The 23040-nt window shown below is 45.6% G+C and overlaps 1 protein-coding gene across 1 annotated transcript; it reads right to left on the reverse strand.

Annotated features, from left to right (window-relative positions):
* Positions 1-1487: 1487 nt before the first annotated feature.
* LOC144502568 (CCN family member 1-like) lies at positions 1488-20304 on the reverse strand. The gene is made up of 5 exons (XM_078226671.1): positions 19891-20304; positions 12109-12322; positions 10386-10751; positions 8013-8212; positions 1488-6588 (listed from the first exon to the last, which is right to left on the reverse strand). Exons 1-5 carry the CDS (start codon positions 19936-19938, stop codon positions 6286-6288), a joined length of 1131 nt encoding a protein of 376 aa, XP_078082797.1. The 5' UTR covers positions 19939-20304; the 3' UTR covers positions 1488-6285.
* Between the last annotated feature and the right edge of the window lie 2736 nt (positions 20305-23040).

Genomic DNA, 23040 nt, shown 5'->3' on the forward strand with positions numbered 1-23040 from the left:
CCCGTCACTGAGTACCTCCCTGTCTTTCCCATGCAGTGCTGGTTCTTCTCACTGTCCAGCTGTTGTTTTGTGCTGTGGCCTGGCAGATGGGACTGTTATATCCACAACATTCCTGTTCTTAACAGAATCAGACGCCAATCCCAAATCCAACGCAACCATAAACCATCGTGGTTACAGTAATCTGATCAGCCTGGTCCATCAATGAGCTTCTTTGATCCCAGATACTTGTGGAGACTGGTCACAGGCTATTTGCTGAGCTTTGAGTAAAGTGACCACCATGCACAAATGATGGCTTCAGAAATTTGCTCTTCAGAGCCCCCTAGCAGCCAGAGCCTGCAATTACACTGTGACAGTTGACATAAAAACTAGAAGCAGGAGTAGGCCTTTCGGCCCTTCAAGCAAGGCTGAGTCATAGAGTCCTAGAATCATGTAGCGCAGAAGAGGCCCTACGAGTCTGGACCGACACATTAGAAACAGCTGAACTCCCACCTAATCTCATCTCCCAGACTGAGAGACTGGGACTACTGAATGTTATGATGTGCCAAGTGCTCGTCCAGATGCTTTTTAAAGGATGTGAGGCAACACACCTCTACCGTCCTCCTAGGCAGTGCATTCCAGACCATCACCACCCTCTGAGTAAAAAGGTTTTTCCCTCACATCCCCCCCAAACCTCCTGCTCCTCACCTTTTCACAGTGACTTCATTGCCGTGTTAATGTAAGCCTACTTGTGGCACTAATAAATAAACTTTAACTTTGAACCTATGTCCCCATGTGACTGACCCTTCAACTAAGGGGAACAGCTGCTCCCTATCCACTCTGTCCGTGCCCCTCATAATCTTGAGCTCCTCGATCAGGTCGCCCCTCAGTCTTCTCTGCTCCAGAGGAAACAACCCAAGCCTATCCAACCTTTCTTCAGAACTTAAATGTTCCATCCCAAGCAGCATTCTGAGGAAGTACTGAGATACAATTTATAATGGTAAATGTTGGCATCAAAATTGTGCCAAAAGGAACTAAGGTTTTTGAACTAGGAGTCTGTGTCCTACACAAGGTTTAATATAAATTACAGTTAGAATAATCAATCACAACAGGAGAATCATAGAATAGAATAGAATCCCTACAGTACAGAAAGAGGCCATTCGGCCCATCGTGTCTGCACCGACCACAATCCCACCCAGGCCCTACCCTCATATCCCTACATATTTATCCACTAATCCCTCTAACCTACGCATCTCAGGACACCAAGGGCAATTTTTTAGCATGGCCAATCAACCTAACCCGCACATCTTTGGACTGTGGGAGGAAACCGGAGCACCCGGAGGAAACCCACGCAGACATGAGGAGAATGTGCAAACTCCACACAGACAGTGCCCCAAGCCGGGAATCGAACCCAGGTCCCTGGAGCTGTGAAGCAGCAGTGCTAACCACTGTGCTACCGTGCCGAGAAAGAAGACTGAAAGAATCCACAAGATACATCTTTTATTATAAAATGTTTAAAATATTTATTAAGAAATTAAGTATTTATGTTTCTATAAAGACATCATTCTAATTACAATATGTGCAAAATATCATTATGTACAACACCATTCATCTTCAAATTTATACTGAAATCAGATATTAACAAGAGGAGTAAAACACTGCAGGAGCAAGCCGGGGAATGCAAAAGTAGCAACCCCCATCCTTACCAACAGCAGAATAATAGGGATGGAATGGAGGGAGCAAGCTTACTCATCCCTTCTGTTCCTCTAAGAATTCAAACCTGTGAGATGGGTTCTCACCATTGTTAATGCAATGACGGGCAAAATACCTGCCTCAGGTACTTTGCGTTTAGCCCCAAGGTATACTTGGAAGTGGTGGGCTGGGATGGAGTTTCTGCCGATTGCAGTTTTCCTGTTTTGCCTGTGGGACAGCAGCCTATATATTGTCTACCTCTTGCTTCAGACAGGAGTAGCAATAATGGCTCCAATCGACACATCCTGGATTCTTGGCTAATTTCCTTATCTCTCACTACCACACTGGAACAGTTAGTTGGATTTTGTTTTGTTTGTTGGAAAACAGATCCCGGGTATGGATACTCTGTTTTTCCTCCGGAATCCAATCCCTCTCACCACCCCCATCTCCAAGTGACTAACACCACTCTGACAGTTAGTCTCGCTTGCAGGAGACCAATATAGATATATGGGCTCCATGAGCTTAAATCATTGCCACTGACTCCTTACCCCATTCTAATGAGTCTATATGCATAGGAGCATAGGAACAGGAGTAGGCCATTCAGCCCTTTCAGCCTGTTCTGACTATTTAAATAATAGAACAAGGTTTTATTCCACTTAGTGTTATCGTTGAAAAGTTTCCCTCTGACGTATTGTAAAGGGACCATGGTGTGGCTGGGTGAGCTCTGGCCTCAGAGTAGCTACAGCCCTGTGAGAACAACCCCACAAGATCAACAAATTAATGGCAACCTTTGGACAACTATTTTCAACACATCAGGATCTGTTCTTTCATGTGTAATGTCCTTATAACCGACAGATTTAGGACCCCTTTATCCCAGTGGCTTGGGGTGGTCTTAGCGACAGGAGTTTGCTGTGTGGAGCACAGTCCGTTAGCAGACAGGATTTCTCCTCTTTTAGACAACATCTCACTTCAGTTCAACAATCTCGATTTCTAAATCTGACTACCTGATCAAACTCACGCACACCAAGGTTAAATTCTACTCGGCAAGGCTGCTCTCCTCTTACACGTCTCTTGATATTGTTACAGAACAACACACAAGTGGCGTTAGTCTCATAAATCTATTCTAACTGATCGCAAAGGTCAGATACAAATGCAACCACATTTCCACATTACAGTAATACTGGCAGACACCAAGAAATATATTAAACACATACAGAAAAAAAAGTCTATAAATATACACTCAGAATATTTACTACACATGACCCTCTACAGTTGTTTCATTGCGCTTCAGAAACGAAGCATGTTCAGTTCAGATCACTCCACCGCAGTGAAGTTTGTTTTAAGGTGGGGGGGTGGGGAAATAAGAGTACAAATTAAATAGTTACTGTAGGAAGGTCCACCTCAGTGCACAGGCGTTAGCTGCCTGATACTAAAATATTCACATCTCTTGTTACACAGCGCACATTCAAGAGCTAATCTCTACTGCCCCAGCAGATGGAGAAGATGTCTTTCTAGGACTGAATGGTCTGACATTGTTTATAACTATCTCCTCAGAACAACAGGACCAGTGTTTGTCTGTGCTTTCTGATTGGTTGTTTAATTTCTTCCTAATGGATTTCATTGGCCCAAAGTTAAGGCCGACCGGAACGAAACAAGCTGCTCTCATCTTCTGAATGAGGGCAGTGTCAAGGAATTTGGAAGAATTGGGCTGAAATAATCAAGCACCACTCAAAATACGAATGCGAGACCCATGAATGTCCTAACTTCATGAACAAGACATTTGGGAAAAGTTTTGCCATTTGTTTATTAATTAATGTGACGCCAGACCTTGAGTAAAATACACCTTTGGAAATGTCGGAAGTGCCAACGTAAGCTAATTATTTGCCAAACACTTTCCATGAAGAGTCCGGCGTGACCTTACCGGCTGTTCATGCCATGTTCCCGCTGCAGCAAGGTTGGAGAATTTGGCGCCCAGCCCAATCTCCGTTCACTGCAGCGGGATGGGAAAATCCCACCAGCGCCAACAGTGGTAAGATTCCGGCCTCCGACTCTTCCATCCCTACAAATTATACCGTGGCTTTATGAACAGGAGGAGGCCATTCAACCCTTCAAACCTGCTCTACCATTGAATTACATATTGGCTGATCGAATTCCATTTTCCTGCTTTGCCCTTGGATACCCTCACTGAACAAAAATTTGTCAATCCCATTCTTTGAAAGCTCCAATTGATGGAACATTCACCACCTTTTGGGGCAGAAGGTTCCGGAATTCCAAAGCCCTGTGTGTGGAAAAGTGCTTCCTGCTTTCACTCCTGAACAGCCTCTCTCTATTTTTAAGACTGTGTCCCCTTGTGCTTGATTGCAGCAGCAGAGGCAATTGTTTCTCTGGATCCACCCGATCAAATCCTTTCACAAGCCTTCATGTAACAGATTGGGGGAAGACTGAGGGACATGACAAAGCAAAATCTCAAAATGACAGACAGACAGAGTGGACAAGTGATTACCACGGGACTCACTGCCATCTCAAATTGTCTTAAAGTGACAACAGCTGCTGTTAATCATAGAATCATAGAAACCCTACAGTGCAGAAAGAGGCCATTTGGCCCATCGAGTCTGCACCGACCACAATCCCACGCAGGCCCTCCCCCCATATACCTACATATTTACCCACTAATCCCTCTAACTTACACATCTCAGGACTCTAAGGGGCAATTTTTAGCATGGCCAATCAACCTAACCCGCACATCTTTAGACCGTGGGAGGAAACCGGAGCACCCGGAGGAAACCCACGTAGACACGAGGAGAATGTGCAAACTCCACACAGACAGTGACCCGAGCCGGGAATCGAACCTAGGTCCCTGGAGCTGTAAAGCAGCAGTGCTAACCACTGTGCCACCGTGCCACCCTGATGTGAAGGTCAAAGGTATAGGCAGTCCATTGGAGTGTGTTGCATGCTGGTGCACCTGGGTATTCATGCATTTTCCTCACATGCCAAACGCTGGAATGTGAGCTGACAGGGACAAGCTTTAATCAGTGTGGCCAGGTCTCGTAACCCCACCACCAGCTGAACCCCCATTTTAACCTCGCCCGATCGATGGAAATGTGTCGCGTTTGAATCCAGTGATTTCAGCGGAAAAATTGGGCAGGAATAAAATGGACATCTGGCCCAAACTCACCCTGGGTTAGATTAGAATTGGGGCTTTGATTGCAGACTTGGCTAGTATTACATTGGTGCCTGATTTTCTCGAGTGTTTGATAACATGACGCAGTGGAAAAGGAACTAAAAGTAGGAAAGAAAGATCAAAAATTTATGAAAATCTCTTAAAAAAGAGAGATTGATCAAAGTGTTGGAGCGTGGGGTCTGGTTGCCTTGTACTTGGCCCTTTCCTTCACCAGTTATTAATAGCAGAATACATTGCTCGCCTTTTCAAATGGAAGACTAGTCAGACCCTGATTCTCCATCTAATGCAGTATTCATGAGCTCAATCAGAAGTGCCATGGCAGAATGTCTTAGTATCTACCAGAAATTATCGGTGGCATTGGACATAGTTTCAGGAGAAATTGTAAGGTTAAAAAATAAAGCTTTAAGTCAGGCGCCATTAGGTCAGCCATCTTAAGCATCCTGAGAGGTTCCCCATCTTAAAGCCTCCACAGAGACTGCTACCAGTCTTCTTGAAGCCGGTTATCATAGACCCTCTTGCAGATGGACATCTTAAGCCTCCTTGGAGATGGTCACCTTCTCAGGTAATTTTTGAGAGGTGTTTAGACAGTACCATAGGAGAAACAGAAACCAACCACAATTCAGAAAGAACTCCCCTATGTGTTTTACATTCAAATATCCAAGTCCCTGTCCCATTTTCAACTTTGGAAAGAAACTATGTCCAATAACCTAAAATAACATTAAAAATCCATCTTCAACTATATATATATAACCACATTAACTCTGATTAAATTAGATTAGGAAAAACATCAATATGAATAGATTTTTGTTACAGTTAATTTGATCAGGTCTAAACCAAGCTGGAAAACTGGTTTAGGAGAGATGCTAGTCATAAACCAACCCATTCAACTGAAGTTTAAAGATTAGCATTTGCTGGATAGGTAGAGTTTGTCTGTGTTCTTTGTCCCATTTCTTAAAAACTCAATTTTCAGAGGTGCAAATCTCAAACAGCACATCCCGTTCTTTGAATTGACTGAGAGGATCTCACGTTTCTTGGATCTTTTCAATGGTTGGAGCCTTCATGTTTAATGGCTAGTTGGTTTCCAAGACATCAACATGTTGGCTTAATGGGTCAACAGGCCCCCTATGGGGGAGGCTCCAAGAGCTAGCGAGAGGTGTACTGCATGTGGACCACTGGAAATAAAAGTCAACAGGCACGACAGATATAACCATCGCCAGCACTTAACTCCAACGTTCAAATGTGCCATGAGAGCAAATGCTGCGAATGGTCACGAATCTAGTCTTTAGGGTTGGTTAAATAGGTCAGTGAACTGGACTGGTATGCTTGCCAGTGTAGACATGAATAGGCAGCAAAGTGGACTAGTGGGCACAGCAAATGGCCACCAGTCTTGACAATGCTGAAGTCTTTCTTTTGTCTGGAGTCCGCCTTTGCTGAGCTTACTCGGAGAACTTGTGAATGTCGTTGTGAAGCATGTAGTAAGGGTAGGAGGTCTCTTTCTGGTATGGGCAGTTGTAGTGGCACCGGCACTTGTTGGTCCACATCATACTTTTGGAGAAGGTCTCACCGTCCTCACAGAGGAAGCGCACGTGGATGGTGCGGGTCTGCGATGGGGTGCAGCAGCGTCCGTCAGTGCAGGAGCCGCACCAGCGGGGTTTGTATTTCCGCACGCTGGTACACCCGGCGTAAGTGAATTGCACGGGCTCCTTAGCCTTCTTCATTCTCAAGCATTTTTTGCCTTTCTGCAAATGACGAAAGAGGAAAAGTGATGGCACCTTGAAAAACTCATATCCAAATAACAGACAAACTCACAACACGCATGTCCCACCTCCATAGGCCTGACCTTCTCAATCGGCCAGACCAGGAATGGGGGAGCGAGTCTCATTGTCAGTCACACATAGCAGGACGGTTTCCCATTCATTTACAAAGCAAACTCACTTGACCCATGTCACCACACAACAAAGACCAACCCTTCATCTTGTGTGTATCTAGAGAGGATGGAACACAAACTGTCACGGGACTGGAATTAAATAATCACACCAGGTGATAACTACAGGCCCAAAACAGCACAAACTGCCTGTGACTCAGTCAGCAGCACTTTCACCCTGAGTTAGGTTCAAGTCTCACTCTAGGATGTGAGCACAAAATCCAAGCTGACGTTCCAGTGCAGCAATGAGGGGATGATGTGATGTCCTTTAAATAAGATGTTAAACTGACACAACACCTGTTCTCTCATTTGGACATCTAAGATGCCAGGAAGTTACTTTGAAGAGCAGCACAGGAACTATCCCTGTGGTTCCGGCCAATATTTATCCTTCCGTCCACATTGCCAACAGATTATTTGGTAACTTATCACATTGCTGTTTGTGGGATCTTGCTGTCCACAAATTGGCTGCTGCTTTTCATTGGATCAGAGGATGGTTACAGCACCAAGGTGCAATTCACCTGCTGTCGCTCCCTTCCAGCCCTCTTCCTTTTCAGACAATAATCCAACTCCCCCTTGAATTCCCACGATTAAACCTGCCTCCACCACACTCAGGTAGTGCATTCCAGGTCCTAGCTACTTGCTGCGTGAGAAAGTTCTTTGTCACGTTACCATTACTTCTTTTGTAAATTATCTTAAATCCGTGCCCTCCGGTTCTCGATCCTTTCACCAATGAAAACAGTTTTTCCCTACCTACGCTGTCCAGATCCCTCCTACGTTAAAGTAGTGACTACACTCTGAAAGTTCTTTATTGGCTGCAAAAGAGGGCGGCACGGTGACACAGTGGTTAGCTTTGCTGCCTCACAGCATCAGGGGCCCGGGTTCGATTCCCGGCTTGGGTCACTGTCTGTGCGGAGTTTGCACATTCTCTCCGTGTGGGTTTCCTCCGGGTGCTTCGGTTTCCTCCCATAGTCCGAAAGACTTGCCAGTTAGGTGCATTGGCCACGCTAACTTCTCCCTCAGTGTACCCGAACAGGTGCCGGAGTATGGCAACTACGGGATTTTCCCAGTAACTTCATTGCAGCGTTAATGTAAGCCTACTTGTGACTAGTAAATAAACTGTAAAGGCATTGTGGAACATTTTATATAACTGCAAGTCTTTCTGCTGTAGCCCAGTTTAGGGGAGTTGGCAGTCAAATGGCGACCAACTGTGTACAACACATAGCGAAGAGCAAAGCTTACCTTGAGGTTGGTGTTGAGCGTCAGGTTGCAGGGACGGAGCTGACAGAGGCGAGTCTCTTTCATCAGTTTGCACTGGGGGTTGTCGCTGGTAATTCTGGTGGAGGTGCCGATGCCACAGGTCTTGGAGCACTTGGACCAGTTAGTGGTCTGAACCAGACACTTGGACCTGGAGTCACGACTGTGGGTCTGCATCTTCCAAGCTGTAGACAGAAACAAGTCCTCATCAGGAACATGCTCACCATCCTGACATCGTGGGTAGTAACAGGCAGATAATCTCAGGGGGTCAAACCTTAGCCGGGGATTCTCCCAACACTTCAGAGGAACCCCCGGAAAAAGGGGAATAAGCAGCATTTGTCCAAGGTTTCAATGGATCTCCTGTCAAAGTCACAGCTAATACCTCGGGAATCCATATGGAAATTCACTCCCATGGAATACAACAACAACCTACATTTGTAGAGCATTTTGCACAAATCGGAATTTTAATATTGCTTCACTGGGAGCCAATGTAGATCAGCAAGCACAGGGGTGATAGGTGAATGGAACTTGGCTAGGACAAGGGCAGTGGGGTTTTGGATGACCTTTGGTTTATGGAGGGTAGAATTGGGACACTAGCCAGGAACGTACAGGAATAGTTGAGTCTGGAGGTAACAAAGGAAAGAATCAGGGTTTCAGGAACAGATGATATGAAACAGGTGGAGTTATTGAAGTAGAAATGGGTGGTTATAGTTGGGATACAAAGGTTGTGTTATATTTTAGTAGAATGAGTAAAGATACAAACAGATCAAAGTTACAGAATATATCAAAAACCTTAAATCCGCACATACTTTCCTCTTCTTTTTCCTCTCTATTCCTTGATGACATTTATAATGGAAATTTCCTGCGTAAACTTGTCCCATCTTTACCGTGCGACTGTTTACATAGAGAGTTTCCATTGTAAATGTAGATACATAGATTGATAATGGGAATAGAAAAATAAAGGACAATAATGTAGGTTATGAAATGAGGATTGAAGGATGCCTGCATATCTGCTCCTACTATCACTCGCTCTATAACCCCATGTCACCTGAAGGCTTGATCCTTAACTGCCTGAGGTGAGCTAGTGTCCTTTTAATTTCCCTCCCACCTTTCCTGAAGGCACTGTTACCGGGATACACTTCCACAGGAATTAGTGACTCTTCATTTGGCCCTTTCAAATGCCCATGTTCAAGCTGAGGCCATCAGTGACAGCAGGCTATTAGACCCTGAGGGTCAGCAATGTTCAAAGCCAAGCTTGTCCATAGCGGGAGAATGTGCACATACACATGTTTCCTAGCAGGGCTCACTGGATGTTGGAAGTTCATTAGGCTGATTCCTGGGTTTATCTTATGAGGAAAGGTTGAGCAGGTTGGACCCAAATTCATTGGACATTAGAAGAATGAAAGGGAATCTTATTGCAACATAAGATTCTGAGGGGGCTTGACAGGGTGGAGATTTAAGAGGATGTTTCCCCTCACAGGGCAATCCAGAATTAGGGGACGCAGTTTAAAAATAAGGCATTTCCTGTTTAAGGAATAGATGAAGAGGAATCCCTTCTCTCAGTTAATCTTTGAAATCCTCGATCCAGGGAGTGGTATTGGGGGCTGGGTCACTGACTATATTTAAGGCTGATTTTTGGTTTATCATAGAAATCATAGAAACCCTACAGTACAGAAAGAGGCCATTCGGCCCATCGAGTCTGCACCGACCACAATCCCACCCAGGCCCTACCCCCATATCCCCACACATTTTACCTGCTAATCCCTCTAATCTACACGTCCCAGAACACTAAGGGGCAATTTTAGCACGGCCAATCAACCTAACCCGCACATCTTTGGACTGTGGGAGGAAACCGGAGCACCCGGAGGAAACCCACACAGACACGAGGAGAATGTGCAAACTCCACACAGACAGTGCCCCAAGCCGGGAATCGAACCCAGGTCCCTGGAGCTGTGAAGCAGCAGTGCTAACCACTGTGCTACCGTGCCGCCCCAGGGAGCAGGGGGTCAAGGAACAGGCAGGAAAGCCGAGGGAAGACCTCAATCAGGTTAGCCATGATTGTATTGAATGGCAGAGTGGGCTCAATGGGCCAAATGACCTACTCCTACTCCTAGTTCTTATAGTACCGATCAGAGGGAATGGTCCCTGGTTATTTTCCCTCCCCTAGCCCAGGGGAGTAAGGCCCAATGTAGTACCCTATTCTTCTTCCCAGCTGAGACCAGCCACTGCACCACAGCCCAAAACTCAAACCTGGGGATGCCCAGGTGCAAATGGCACAGTCCCACATTGGCCAATAACAGTCAGCTGCCAATTCCTTTGTTAAAGGAGGAAATCCATGGGAATTAGCTGCTGTCCTACCTGGCTCTATCTTAAGGCCGACTCTGACCAGGTCAGTTAATTCATTGCTCGATAGAGGTTCTGCCTCTGGCTGGTCCCCAATCTCTTCGTAACTCATCGAGTCATCTGCTTCCTCGGTGCTGTCGCCAGAATCTTCACCAATATGGTTGGTGTCGCAGGCCCATTCCTCGCAGCACTGGCCCGGTATCTTGACTAGCCGAGGCTTGGGACAGTCCATGGTTGGCAGAGTGTACTCCTGGGGGCAAAGGGGCATACAGCCCACCACTCCGTCGATACAGGTACACTGGTGCTTGCAGTTGGGCTGGAAGTTCTCTCCGTTCTGGTAGATATTCCCACCAAACTCACAGGGCCTTCCTTCAGATTTGGCTACAGCATCAAAATAAAAATTAGCAATGTGGAACATTCAGCAAGAAACTGCTCAACTTAAAAATCTTTGTAATGAAAAGCCATCAGGTTGGTCTAGAATACACTGTCTGAAATACACAGATTCAATAGTAAGTTTCAAAACGAAATTGGAACTATACTTGGATAAAGAGATTTGTAGGGCTATGGGGAAAGAGTGGGGCAATAGAACTTATTGATAGCTTTTCCAAAGAACCAAAACAGTCACGAGGGGCTGAATGGCCCTCTTCTGTGCTGTAAAATTCAAGGCTTTCAATTCCTAGTTTATTCCTCCTCTTCAGCTGCTTTAGGGCCTTGCATGATGCTAGGCCCGGATAAACATTTGAACTAGTAGATGGTACTGGGTTATGCAGACAGTGCAGAGCAGTGAGATTCGGTTTGGATTACGTTAACAAATTGATAGCACAGATGTGCTAGGCTGAATTGTCTGTTTGTGCTGTATGGCACTGGGTGGCACAGTGGTTGGCACTGCTGCCTCACAGTGACAGGGACCCAGGTCCGAATCTGACCTTGGGTCACTGTCTGTGTGTAGTTTGCACATTCTCCCCGTCTCCGCGTGGGTTTCCTCTGGGTGCTCCGGTTTCCTCCCACAGTCTAAAGATGTGCGGCGTAGGTGGATAATAATTTGCTCCTTAGTGTCCCAAGATGTGTAAGTTAGAGGTATTAGCCATGGTAAATGCAGGGGACTATGGGGATAGGGCCTGGGCGGGATGCTCTTTGGAGAGTTGGTGCAGACTTCATGGGCCGAAAGGCCTCTCTCTGCACAGTAGGGGTTCTCATGTTCTATTACTGAGGTATGGTGAGATCCTGCTCCAACACTCAGGACTGCTGAGTCAATGGGACTGAACTAGAGTTCTGATAGTTACAAATAACCACAAAGGTTATGACTGATTACTGAGAACCAGGTGGGAGAATTCTGATTATTAATAATGGGAAAGGCTTCTATTGATTACTAAAAACCACAAAGGTGGTGATAAGCACGAGGGTTATTACAGATTATTAAAAACCGACCGTGAGAATTACTACTGATGGCTAATAACAATGAACTTTACCACAGGTTATTAATAACCATAGAGTTACGACAGGTTTCTAATCATGATAAAAGTTACTATGGGTTACTCTAGCTTACTAATCACCACCTGGGTAATGACTGATCACTAATAACCACAGGAGGTTACCACAGGTTACTCATAGCTACTGGGTGACTACAGGTTACTAATGATCACTTTTGCTTGGGACATCAGACTGAGCCCACTGATTCATTCTATCCACACTGAAAAACAAGATGGCTTTTCCCATCAGCGTTAAATGCCTGAATTACCTCGGCAGATTCCCCGTGTGGCAGTGCCGCTGGAGCCAAAGTTACACTCGAGTCCCTTGATGTAGTCACAGGGTTCCTTGGTGCTGCAATCCTGGTTGAATTGCCGGGCGCAGACCTTGCAGCAGTTGCAGCCATCCATTATCAAGCTGTTACCCGGGGAACAACTCGGAGGGGCATCAGGGCAGTGGCACTCTGACCCACAGCCAATCTCCACCTGGATTGGACAAGACAAACACCACTTAGCTCCTGTCCTGGTTATGGCCAATCAGATTGGAAGGTTATCAAAGAATGATCGGATCAGAAATGTGGGCAAACCAAGCCCTGGTATTAAACATCCGGAAAATTCCAGCATGGATGCAGCTCACTGCATTCCTTTCATTCATTCATTTCATTATACCAGGTACAGATTGGAATCTAATGAAGTGGGTTTGGGTGGTTTATATACAAAATTACAGATAATCCAGAGAGATTTACAGGTTGGAATCTAGTTGAAAAGTTTGAGGGGTTTATGTATAGAATAACCATAGAGGGCGGCACGGTAGCACAGTGGTTAGCACTGCTCCTTCACAGCTCCAGGGACCTGGGTTCGATTCCTGGCTCGGGTCACTGTCTGTGTGGAGTCTGCACATTCTCCTCGTGTCTGCGTGGGTTTCCTCCGGGTGCTCCGGTTTCCTCCCACAGTCCAAAGATGTGCGGGTTAGGTTGGTTGGCCATGCTAAAATTACCCCCTAGTGTCCTGATATGCGTAGGTTAGAGGAATTAGCGGGTAAATGTGTAGGGATACGGGGTTAGGACCTGGGTGGGATTGTGGTCGGTGCAGACTCGATGGGCCCAATGGCCTCCTTCTGTACTGTAGAGATTCTATGATTTCTATGATGAACAGAGACCCAGGAATGACTTGCAGGCTGAAATCTGGTCAATATGGTTTATATATAAGAGTGGTTTATATAGAGAATAATGGATACCTGGGAGTTAGATAAGACTAGGATCGAATCGAGGGGTTTCGGTGTAATCTTACTGGGGAAAGGAGAGAGACAATTTACTCTACACAATAAAAGACACCCCTAATGAGTAACAGATTAATATTAGAAATAGTAAATGCAGTACAATAGGACAGTGTATAAGATACTGATGTGACTATATTTAAAACAGATACTATAAAACTATTATATCGAGCAATATATATATATATATATAATTAAACAGAATATAACTGATCTTGACAGGCAGAGCAATGTATATCTATAGGCGGTGATTTGGGTAATTGGGCACATTGCTGAACATGCAAGCTATCTTCAGCACCTGATTGTCAAATGATTGTCCAACAATGGTTCTCTGATATATGTGTATGTGAGCATGGGTGTGTGTAATAATGTCATCAAATACAGTGGTGCTCCTATATATGTACGTATGTGCATATGTGTATGTGCGTGTGTGCAGTGTGTAATGTCATCAAATACTGTGATGCTCTGATATATGTGCATGTGAGCACGTGTGAGTGTGTGAGTGTGTGAGTGCGTGAGTGTGAGAGAGTGTGAGAGAGTGTGAGAGAGTGTGAGAGAGTGTGAGTGTGTGAGTGTCTGTGCAGTGTATAATGATGCCATCAAACACTGCTTCTTAAGGAAGAATTCTTTGAACCTTTTTTATTGAATGGAGTTTGTGTCTCAGAGTACAACATGGTGACACAGGTGAAACTCTTTATGCACCATTACTGAAACAGGTTTTACTGATGGAGGAATTGAAGGTGAGAAAAGAAGTATTCACCACCAGTGGGGCCTCATCACATTGCGCGACCACTGGACAGTGTGGAGTGCTGAGGGTGCTCCCACCATATGATAAAAGCAGCTTCTTTATACCAGAGTTTTAACATTGGAAACCTATTTATTGTATTTTTCCAGAAAACAATCCCCCTGACCCCGCAAAGCCAGATGGGTCAGCAGATGGGGGGATTGGGGGGTGACAGGAGATAAGGGGTCCTAATAAACCAGCTGCCAGGGGAGTATGATTGAAAAGATATGTGGGGAGATCTCAGCAAGCACCCACAGGGGTTCAGTGTGATGCCTTGTTACAGACAGGGTTTGTATTCCTGCAGTCTAGTACTTCATTCTCATGCTGTTTTTTTTGATGAGACATTAGACAGAGCTCCTGTCTCCCCTCTCCGGGGTTGTTTCACTGCAGAGTTTCTCCAGGAAGCAGTGAGACACTGACCCGTCAGATCACATCCCTGGCCAGCCCCTCAGCCCCCAACTGGTGCTGGCGTATTTGTAGGGGACTGTCCATGCAGAGAAATGACTCAGCACAGCACAGAAATAGAACGCACACTTGTGCCAAACTCAGTGATCTCCAAGGCACTTCATTACTACAATTTGCAATTAGACTTCAGCAAGAATCTTTTGCTGTGAAGTTGCCTGCAGGCTTTTAACCCTGACACGTTCAGACAAATAACTAGCACTGCGCTTCTGATCTTCAGCTCACAGATTGTGACACTGAAATAAATACCAATGCTCTGTTACTAAAAAAAACTTACAATCATAGCTATCGGTTCATTATTGGAGTTAGTTGTTATCCACAAGAATAAACTTCAAAATTTCAATGTTAAGTTTTTTAATAAATACTATAAATTATGCTTGCAATGTCCCCTCCAACCCACCTCACTCTCTCTCAACAATTTCCCTTTAATTCTACTTCTATGTGTTACATTTCAGTAAAATCTGCACTTTGGAAAAAATCTAACCCCCCCGGAATCAAACAAGTAGCCCAGGGTGCAATGGGAGATTGCGATGTAATCAGCTGCCACATAGAATCATAGAATCCCTACAGTGCAGAACGAGGTCATTCAGCCCATCAAGTTTGTACCAACTCTCCAAAAGAGCACCTGACCCAGGCCCTATCCCTGTAACCCCATGTATTTACCCTGCTAATTCCCCTGAATCTACCTGCTAGCCTTGTGAAACCAGAGCCAAAAAGGGGCAAATGCAAAATCAGGTCAGCTGCGATGTCAAGGCCAGCATGCATGCACATGGTATCACAATTTGCCAACACCATTAAATCATTCTGCTACTCCTTACACTGGACAGCCAGGAAGAGCTGATTAAAAAAAACATAGGCAGGCTTGGGTGTCAATCATAGATCAGTGAGTAGCTCTCACCTACCAGTCACTGCAGAGGCCTAAACCCACAATGCAGCTCACACCCTGTCTAAGACCACATGAAACTACAAAGGGTCGTGAACGAAGCCCAGTCGATCATGTAAACCAGCCTCCCATCCATTGACTCTGTCAACACTTCCCGCTGCCTTGGCAAAGCAGCCAGCATAATCAAGTACCCCACGCAACCCGGACATTCTCTCTTCCACCCTCTTCCTTCGGGAAAAAGATACAAACGTCTGAGGTCACGTACCAACCGACTCAAGAACAGCTTCTTCCCTGCTGCTGTCAGACTTTTGAATGGACTTACTTTGCATTAAGTTGATCTTTCTCTACACCCTAGCTATAACTGTAACACTACATTCTGCACTCCCTCCTTTCCTTCTCTATGAACAGTATGTTTTGTCTGTATAACGCAAGAAAGAATACTTTTCACTGTATACTAATACATATGATAATAATAAATCAAATCAAATCAGAATCAGTACTGAGAGGGTGATGCACTGTGAGAGGTGCTGACTTTTGGATTGGATACAAAACATAGGTCACGTCTGCCCTCTAAGGAGGATGTTTATTCTGACCCACTCAGCACTAAACACAGATTATCTCACCTTAATCTGACTACAGGATCTTGTATTCCCTATAACAATGACTACTCTTTGAAAGTACTGGCTGTGGGATGTCCTGAGTTTGTGAAAGAACTCTATAGAAAAAGAAATGCTTCTGTTTCCTTGCCTCCGTGTGAAAACTCTTGAGTTCAGGTGTTAATTTCACCATTTTACAGAATTCCTGATCCAGGTGCAACTCCAGGGAATTTGTAACCTGGATTGGCATTTTCTGAGAAGACAAGGATGTTTTGTATTCTTAATTGCATTGGCAGGCAGACTGAGAGTGCAGAATCAGGGATGTTTTGAGATGGTAAAGATACTGAACTGGGTCACTACAGCCTGCGCTGTAGAACTGGCACATTAACTGCTTGGATGCTGTACACCTTTTCACTGTTTATTAACAGGGCAAGGGAACAGTGTGATACGAGGGCAACACCATCAAAGGAGGGACCATTAACCCCGAGTTACCGGCTGCAATTCTCATAGATGCTCCAGGCAAATAACATTAAGATTTTCCGGAAACACAACAAACAACTAAAGGCAAATTATATATTCACTAAACACAAATGGTAGCTTTGGGCAGACTCAATGGATAGCAATGCTCTTTTCTTTAAAAAAAAAGGAGCTAACAATTCCATCCAAGGAATCAAGGGGTTAATGGCGTTAGTTTCCTGGTAGTGTTCCCAAGGCTGGCATCAAGCCGTGGCCCCTTTAAGAGTTACCTCTGTCCACTCTGCCCCCTGCCAATTGTCCCACCCTCTGCAATCCGGCCTAGATGTGAAGTTTTCCAAAGGGAGCTTCTATCACTCAGTTTGTGGTTATTAAGGAGGGGCCATAGTCAGGCTTCTAAACTGTGCCATTCAGTCAGTCAGCTTGGTATCCTGCGTGCATGTCAATGACAGGGCCTCCAGTATGTCAGGAACTTAGATCCAGAGTACAGAGGCTCATGGTCTGATGAGGCAGGAGTTATTTTTCCCCTCACTCTGCCCTCATTCCCTTGGAGAAGAGTGTGAAGTGAGGGAGGGACTTACAGGCTGGTAAACAGCTACAACACTGCTCAGTCTGTCATAACTAATTTCCCCCCCCAAAGTAAACTTTATTTATAAAATTTACAGAAGTACATTACCAAAATCTCAACTTGAAAATTATAGAGTGCAATAAAATTCAATTTGTTTCCATCCAGCATGTTCCACTCTGAGATGCCTCAATATAATTATAATACACTTAATCTTTACAAAATACATTCCTCATCAGGCCTACTGCCTGAGGGCAAACCTTTCAAACTGAAGATTACAGAAAGTGCAGTAGACTTTAGCTCATTGCCATACAGCATGCTTCATTGAAATGTCTCAAATCAATTTCAGTATTCTTGATATTTACAATACAGAGTCCTTGCTGGGTATATACGGAGAGGCTCCACACACTTTCAAGGCCCTTGGTGTACTATAGCTGAAAGATGTGGAGATGCCAGCGTTGGACTGGGGTAAACATAGTAAGAAGTCTCACAACACCTGGTTAAAGTCCAACAGGTTTATTTGAAATCACAAGCTTTCAGAGCACTGCTCCTTCATCAGGTGACTCGCCTGATGAAGGGGCAGCGCTCCGAAAGCTCGTGATTCCAAATAAACCTGTTGGATTTTAACCTGGTGTTGTAAGACTTCTTACATGGCTGAAAGAAACTGATTTTAATTGCTGCACTGTTGGCTTGGGCTGCCAGGGTCCTGAGCTCTGAAATTCCCTCCCTGAACTTTCCTATTTCTTCCCTCCTTCAAGTCACTGCTTAAAACCTAGAGCTTTGGCCCAACCTTTGGCCGTAATATCATCTTATATGCTGTCAAATTTTGTTTATTAACCGTCCGGTGAAGCACCTTCGGATGTTTTACTCCATGCTGTACAGATGCAAACGTTTGCTGTTCAGTGGCTGGTTAACCCTGTGCAATGGGGGGAGGACGGGGCGCTCAGTGACTCCCCTGCCCGTGTAGTGTTCGTGAGTTGGGGGGAGGAGATTGGCCACTTCCAGCAGGACATGAATCCTTCTGGATGCCAATTCAGAGCCGAAGTGAAGTGAAATGATCTCTACTTACCGGGAGTGCCTGGATTTGGGCTCGGGCTGTGCGTCTCCTTGTCTTGGAGTGGGAATGCTGAGCTAAAGGTTCGCTCCCAGGCTTTCCCGATGACTCATTGTTGCAATCCCTTTTGGCAGGGGATGTCACCTAATGTAAGGGGCGGTGACTGGAATTCCCATTGGCTGAAGGGAGGGAGGGGGGGGGGGGGGGGACGACGACGACGACTCATGCTGGCTGTTTTTCAGTTTCACGTGACTTATTTAAAGGTCCCTTGTTCCAGCCAGGTTTAGTGCAGGCTGTTTGAATGCTCTCAGTGGCTCAGGGAGTAGCACTCTGTACTCTGGGTTCCAGGGACTTGATTGCAAAGTCCAGGCTGACACTTGGCACTGAGAGCTGGTGGCCTTGCCAATATTTATCCTTCAACCAGTATCATCAATCCAGATTATCTGGCCAATGATCACATTGCAGTTTGAAAGAATTGCATTTCCCACATTACAAACAGTGTTGACACTTCAATAAGCAGGCTGTAAAGTCCAATAGGGTCCCCCGAGGTTGTTAAGGGTGCTATAGAAATGCGAATATTAGCTTCAACATCCAAAAAGTGTAGCACAAAGTCAGAGAGTCTGTTGCCTGGAAAACCTTCCCCCAGCTGCCTGCCTCACGCTGCTCCCAGTTCTGTAGCTCAGCGGGTCTGTAGTGCCCAGCACCCTAATTCAATTGGGGAAAAGGCTAGTCTGATGAGGCCACCGTGAGCAATGGGTATATTGATCTTGGCTTCTCAGCCTTTTGGCTAAGATCAAGTGTCAGATCCAGCCCAGGATGGGGTGCAATGCCTCATCTTGGCAGCTTGGATCTTGTTTGTCTCTCTCGTTGGGACCTTGAATTGGATTTGATTTGAATTGGGGTTTGGGGAGTAAGCAAGGAATGATTTTGGATTTGCCCAATCCACTCTGAGCATTGGCTTTGTAACTTTAAGAATGAAATTTTAAAAAAAATCTTTCTGGGGTGGAATTAGGGTATTTCCATCAAAAGTTACTAATTTTTGTCTTTGTCAGGATTACACGGGGATGAGATGAATTCCAGTGAAAGGTGTGACAGAAAGTACAAAGGTTGCAATAGACAATGTCCCATTGATTAAAAAGTCCTGACTTCTTACACTTCCTGACTGAAAATAAATCTTGCATTTATATAGCGCCTTTCACAACCCCGGGACGTCCTAAGGCACTTAGCAACCAATGAAGTCATGTGAAGTGTAGTCACTGCGTGGCAGACAATCTGAGCATAGAAAGCTCCCACAAATAGCAGATTGCCACCACATCAGCTGAGGGATAAATACTGGGCAGGATACTTGGGGGAACTTTTGTTCGGAATAGCACTGTGGGATCTTCCACACTCACCTGAGAGGGGAGATGGGACCATTCGTCTCATCCGAAAGGCAGCACCGCCGACAGTGCAGCGCTTCCTCAGTACTGCCCTGCGCTGGAGGGGCACTCTCGATCACCTAGCCCAAGTCCGGCTGGAGTGGGTCTTGGACCCACAAACCTCTGCCTCAAAGGCAGGGGAAGGGTAACGCCTGCTGAGACAGGGGCTAAAAACTGAATAAACAGCAGCCTCCCCCTCCCCAGATTAAACCCCCTAACTGTGGAGTTTACTTTAAACAAAATTTTCACTTGGCAATAATCCAGAATTTAAAACAATAAAGTTACCAGGCTTTGTGAGGTGCAGACTGCTACAACAGAGAGGCGGCAGAAAATAATTGGCAAGAAGGTTTAAGGTCAGCTGGCAGAGTGGATGAATATGTGAGTCTGCCTCTCTTACCCCACACACTCATCACTGGATTTGGACACACTGATAATCAGGAGTATTTAGAACAGAATAGAGACTACACACACACGCATATAAATAATTTATACACACACTTTATAAGCTCTGTAGTGAAGAATTTAAAAGATTGAAGACTTACCCCAGCTGCAGTGGAGAGTAAGATGACCAGATACACAAGTGCTTCCATCCCCTTTGCCAAAAAATCGTCAAAAAAATAATAAAGTACCTTCCCTGTTTTCTAATGACTTTCTAAATAAAACTTTAACAATAAACTAAAGCCCCTCTGTGCAAAAGGAAAGTTGTCAAAATGTGTCACCCAGTTTCGGGCGGTCGGGTTACTTTCAGGTAAATTTCAGCGGCGTGAGATCCACTTTGTTCCTACAGGATTATTGGGAGGAATGGACAAAATCAATCTTTCTCTCTCCCCCCTTGCTGTTTTGGATCTACCGTGCGCACCAGTCGAGTACTGCACTGCCTGCCTTTCCCCTCCTAGATACCTTGCTGAAAAAAGGCAGTGCTGTTCTCGCTGGTGTCCTTGTCTTTCTAGCCGGTGTCAACACCGCGGGTCGCAGTTCATTCAGCCCAGCAGCTCAGGCTTGTTTTTATAAGCGGGGAACGGCGCTGCCATCCCCTCCCCTCCCCTCTCTCCCCTCCCACGGCCCTCCGCGTCACCAGCTTGGCCGCTCTCGCAGCGCAGATGCCCGGCGCCAAGTGCCAAACACCTTCCGCCGTGAAAACCCAGCCAAGAAAAAGGAAATAAAGCCATTAAAAAACATCACAGCCAAAGAGAGAGAGAGAGAGAACAACAGGACCTTTAACACCCTGCTTTCTCAAATAATCCCAGCACCTTCACTAAATAACACCTCCTATCAGAATTTAAATCTAGAACTTTCCTTAAATAAAACCACTCCTTTTGGAATAACACTCGGGCAGTTTTGTGAATTTCTCTGCTAGCTGTACACAGAGCCCCGGTCAATGCGATTTAAGCCTCATTTTCCACCCCTGTGCTGTCCCATCCCTGTCAACTTGTTCTGAAACTTGTTCTGGAATTGGTCCATTTAATTCATTTTTCGATCTGCCTGCGGGTTAATGTTACCCAGTCGCGGCCACAAAGGTTTCTCTTAGAATCAAACGCTCCTTTTTTATTAAAAGAAAGTGGGTTTAAAATGCAGGTTTTTGTGGGGGAGTGTCAGGGAGAGAGGTGAAGAAAATCCACGTGCCGGGACTGTCAAAGGGACTTATGCAAGAGTTAGCTATCTCTCTGCTCCCGTCCCCATCCCACATTAATAACTCGCACCTAAATTCCCAGTCTAACCATTGGAAACTGATGCAAACGCGTTGGTCTCGGAGTTGGAAAACAACAAGGTAAAATCAAGATGATTCGCTGAGTATTTACATTTGGATTATTGCTCGTCTCCGAAGCAACTGAGTGTGCTTTGCCGATAACACCGCATTCCATTCATTCCAGCCTCTGCTTCAGAGCTGGCTGCTCAGACCCAGGTAGCTGCTGTACCGGGGCCGGCTGCTGGGCGGCGCTCATTCCACACGGCTCCAGCCTTGCGGCCGCGCTGCATTTTGGCTTCTGGCTTCTCGTTAATTTGGGGAGCTTATTCACGATTTTTGCCGCCTCCATTCACTACCAGTTACCGTGCTTGAGCAGAATGGGACGTTTCCACAACGCGTGACACTTTGCATTAGGTTCAAGGGTGCCTCAGCCGAAGTTCCTCAGTACAACTCACTGATATACCCCACACCCCTCACAGTAACACTGATATACCCCATACTCCTCAATGTATAACTCTGATATAACGCACACCCCTCACTGTAACACTCTGATATACTCCACACCCCTCACTGTAACACTGATATACCGCACACCCCTCACTGTAACACTCTGATATACCGCACACCCCTCACTGTAACACTCTGATATACTCCACACCCCTCACTGTAACACTGATATACCCCACACCCCTCACAGTAACACTGATATACCCCATACTCCTCAATGTATAACTCTGATATAACGCACACCCCTCACTGTAACACTCTGATATACTCCACACCCCTCACTGTAACTCTGATATACCGCACACCCCTCACTGTAACACTCTGATATACCGCACACCCCTCACTGTAACACTCTGATATACTCCACACCCCTCACTGTAACACTGATATACCGCACACCCCTCACTGTAACACTCTGATATACCGCACACCCCTCACTGTAACACTGATATACCGCACACCCCTCACTGTACACTCTGATATACTCCACACCCCTCACTGTAACACTGATATACCGCACACCCCTCACTGTAACACTCTGATATACCGCACACCCCTCACTGTAACACTCTGATATACTCCACACCCCTCACTGTAACACTCTGATATACCGCACACCCCCCACTGTAACACTGATATACCGCACACCCCTCACTGTAACATTCTGATATACCCTACACCCCTCACTATAACACCCTGATATACCCCACACCCCTCACTGTAACACTGATATACCCCACACCCCTCACTGTGACACTGATATACCCCACACCCCTCACTGTAACACTCTGATATACCCCATACCGCACACCCCTCACTATAACACCCTGATATACCCCACAACCCTCACTGTAACACTCTGATATACCCCACACGCCTCACTATAACATCCGGATATATCCCACAACCCTCACTGTAACACTCTGATATACCCCACACCCCTCACTATAACACCCGGATATATCCCACAACCCTCACTGTAACATTCTGATATTCCCTACACCCCTCACTGTAACACTCTGATATACCCCACACCCCTCACTGTAACACTCTGATATACCCCACACCCCTCACTGTAACACTCTGATATACCCCACACCCCTCCATGTATAACTGTGAGATACTCCACACCCTCACTGTAACACTCTGATATACCCACAACCCTCACAGTAACACTTTGATATACCTCACACCCCTCACTGTAACACTGTGATATACCCTACATCCCTCACCGTAACACTCTGATATATCCCACACCCCTCACAATAACACTTCAATATATCCCACATCCCTCACTGTAACATTCTGATATATCTGACATCCCTCACTGTAACACTCTGATGCACTGTAGTAGCAAGCCCCTTTAAGTGGCGATTGTCGGAAGGGTCATGTGACCAGATTGCCCAAAGGGGTCCTTGTGGTTCAGCTTGGGCTTTTGGCAGCAGATTGATGGTGGCACTGGGGAATGAGGAAATGTATTATAGTGCTGTGTAAATAG

The sequence above is a fragment of the Mustelus asterias genome, chromosome 13 (assembly GCF_964213995.1).
Source record: "Mustelus asterias chromosome 13, sMusAst1.hap1.1, whole genome shotgun sequence".
NCBI classification, from domain to species: Eukaryota; Metazoa; Chordata; class Chondrichthyes; order Carcharhiniformes; family Triakidae; genus Mustelus; species Mustelus asterias.

What these genes read in the sequence shown, in the direction of transcription:
- LOC144502568 (XM_078226671.1), bottom strand. Translation starts at nt 19,938, where the DNA reads ATGGAAGCACTTGTGTATCTGGTCATCTTACTCTCCACTGCAGCTGGG. An exon ending in TACTCTCCACTGCAGCTGGG is followed by an intron (nt 12,323 to 19,890) that starts GTAAGTCTTCAA and finishes TGTCCAATCCAG; the next exon opens with GTGGAGATTGGCTGTGGGTC. An exon ending in CGCTCAACACCAACCTCAAG is followed by an intron (nt 6,589 to 8,012) that starts GTAAGCTTTGCT and finishes CGTCATTTGCAG; the next exon opens with AAAGGCAAAAAATGCTTGAG.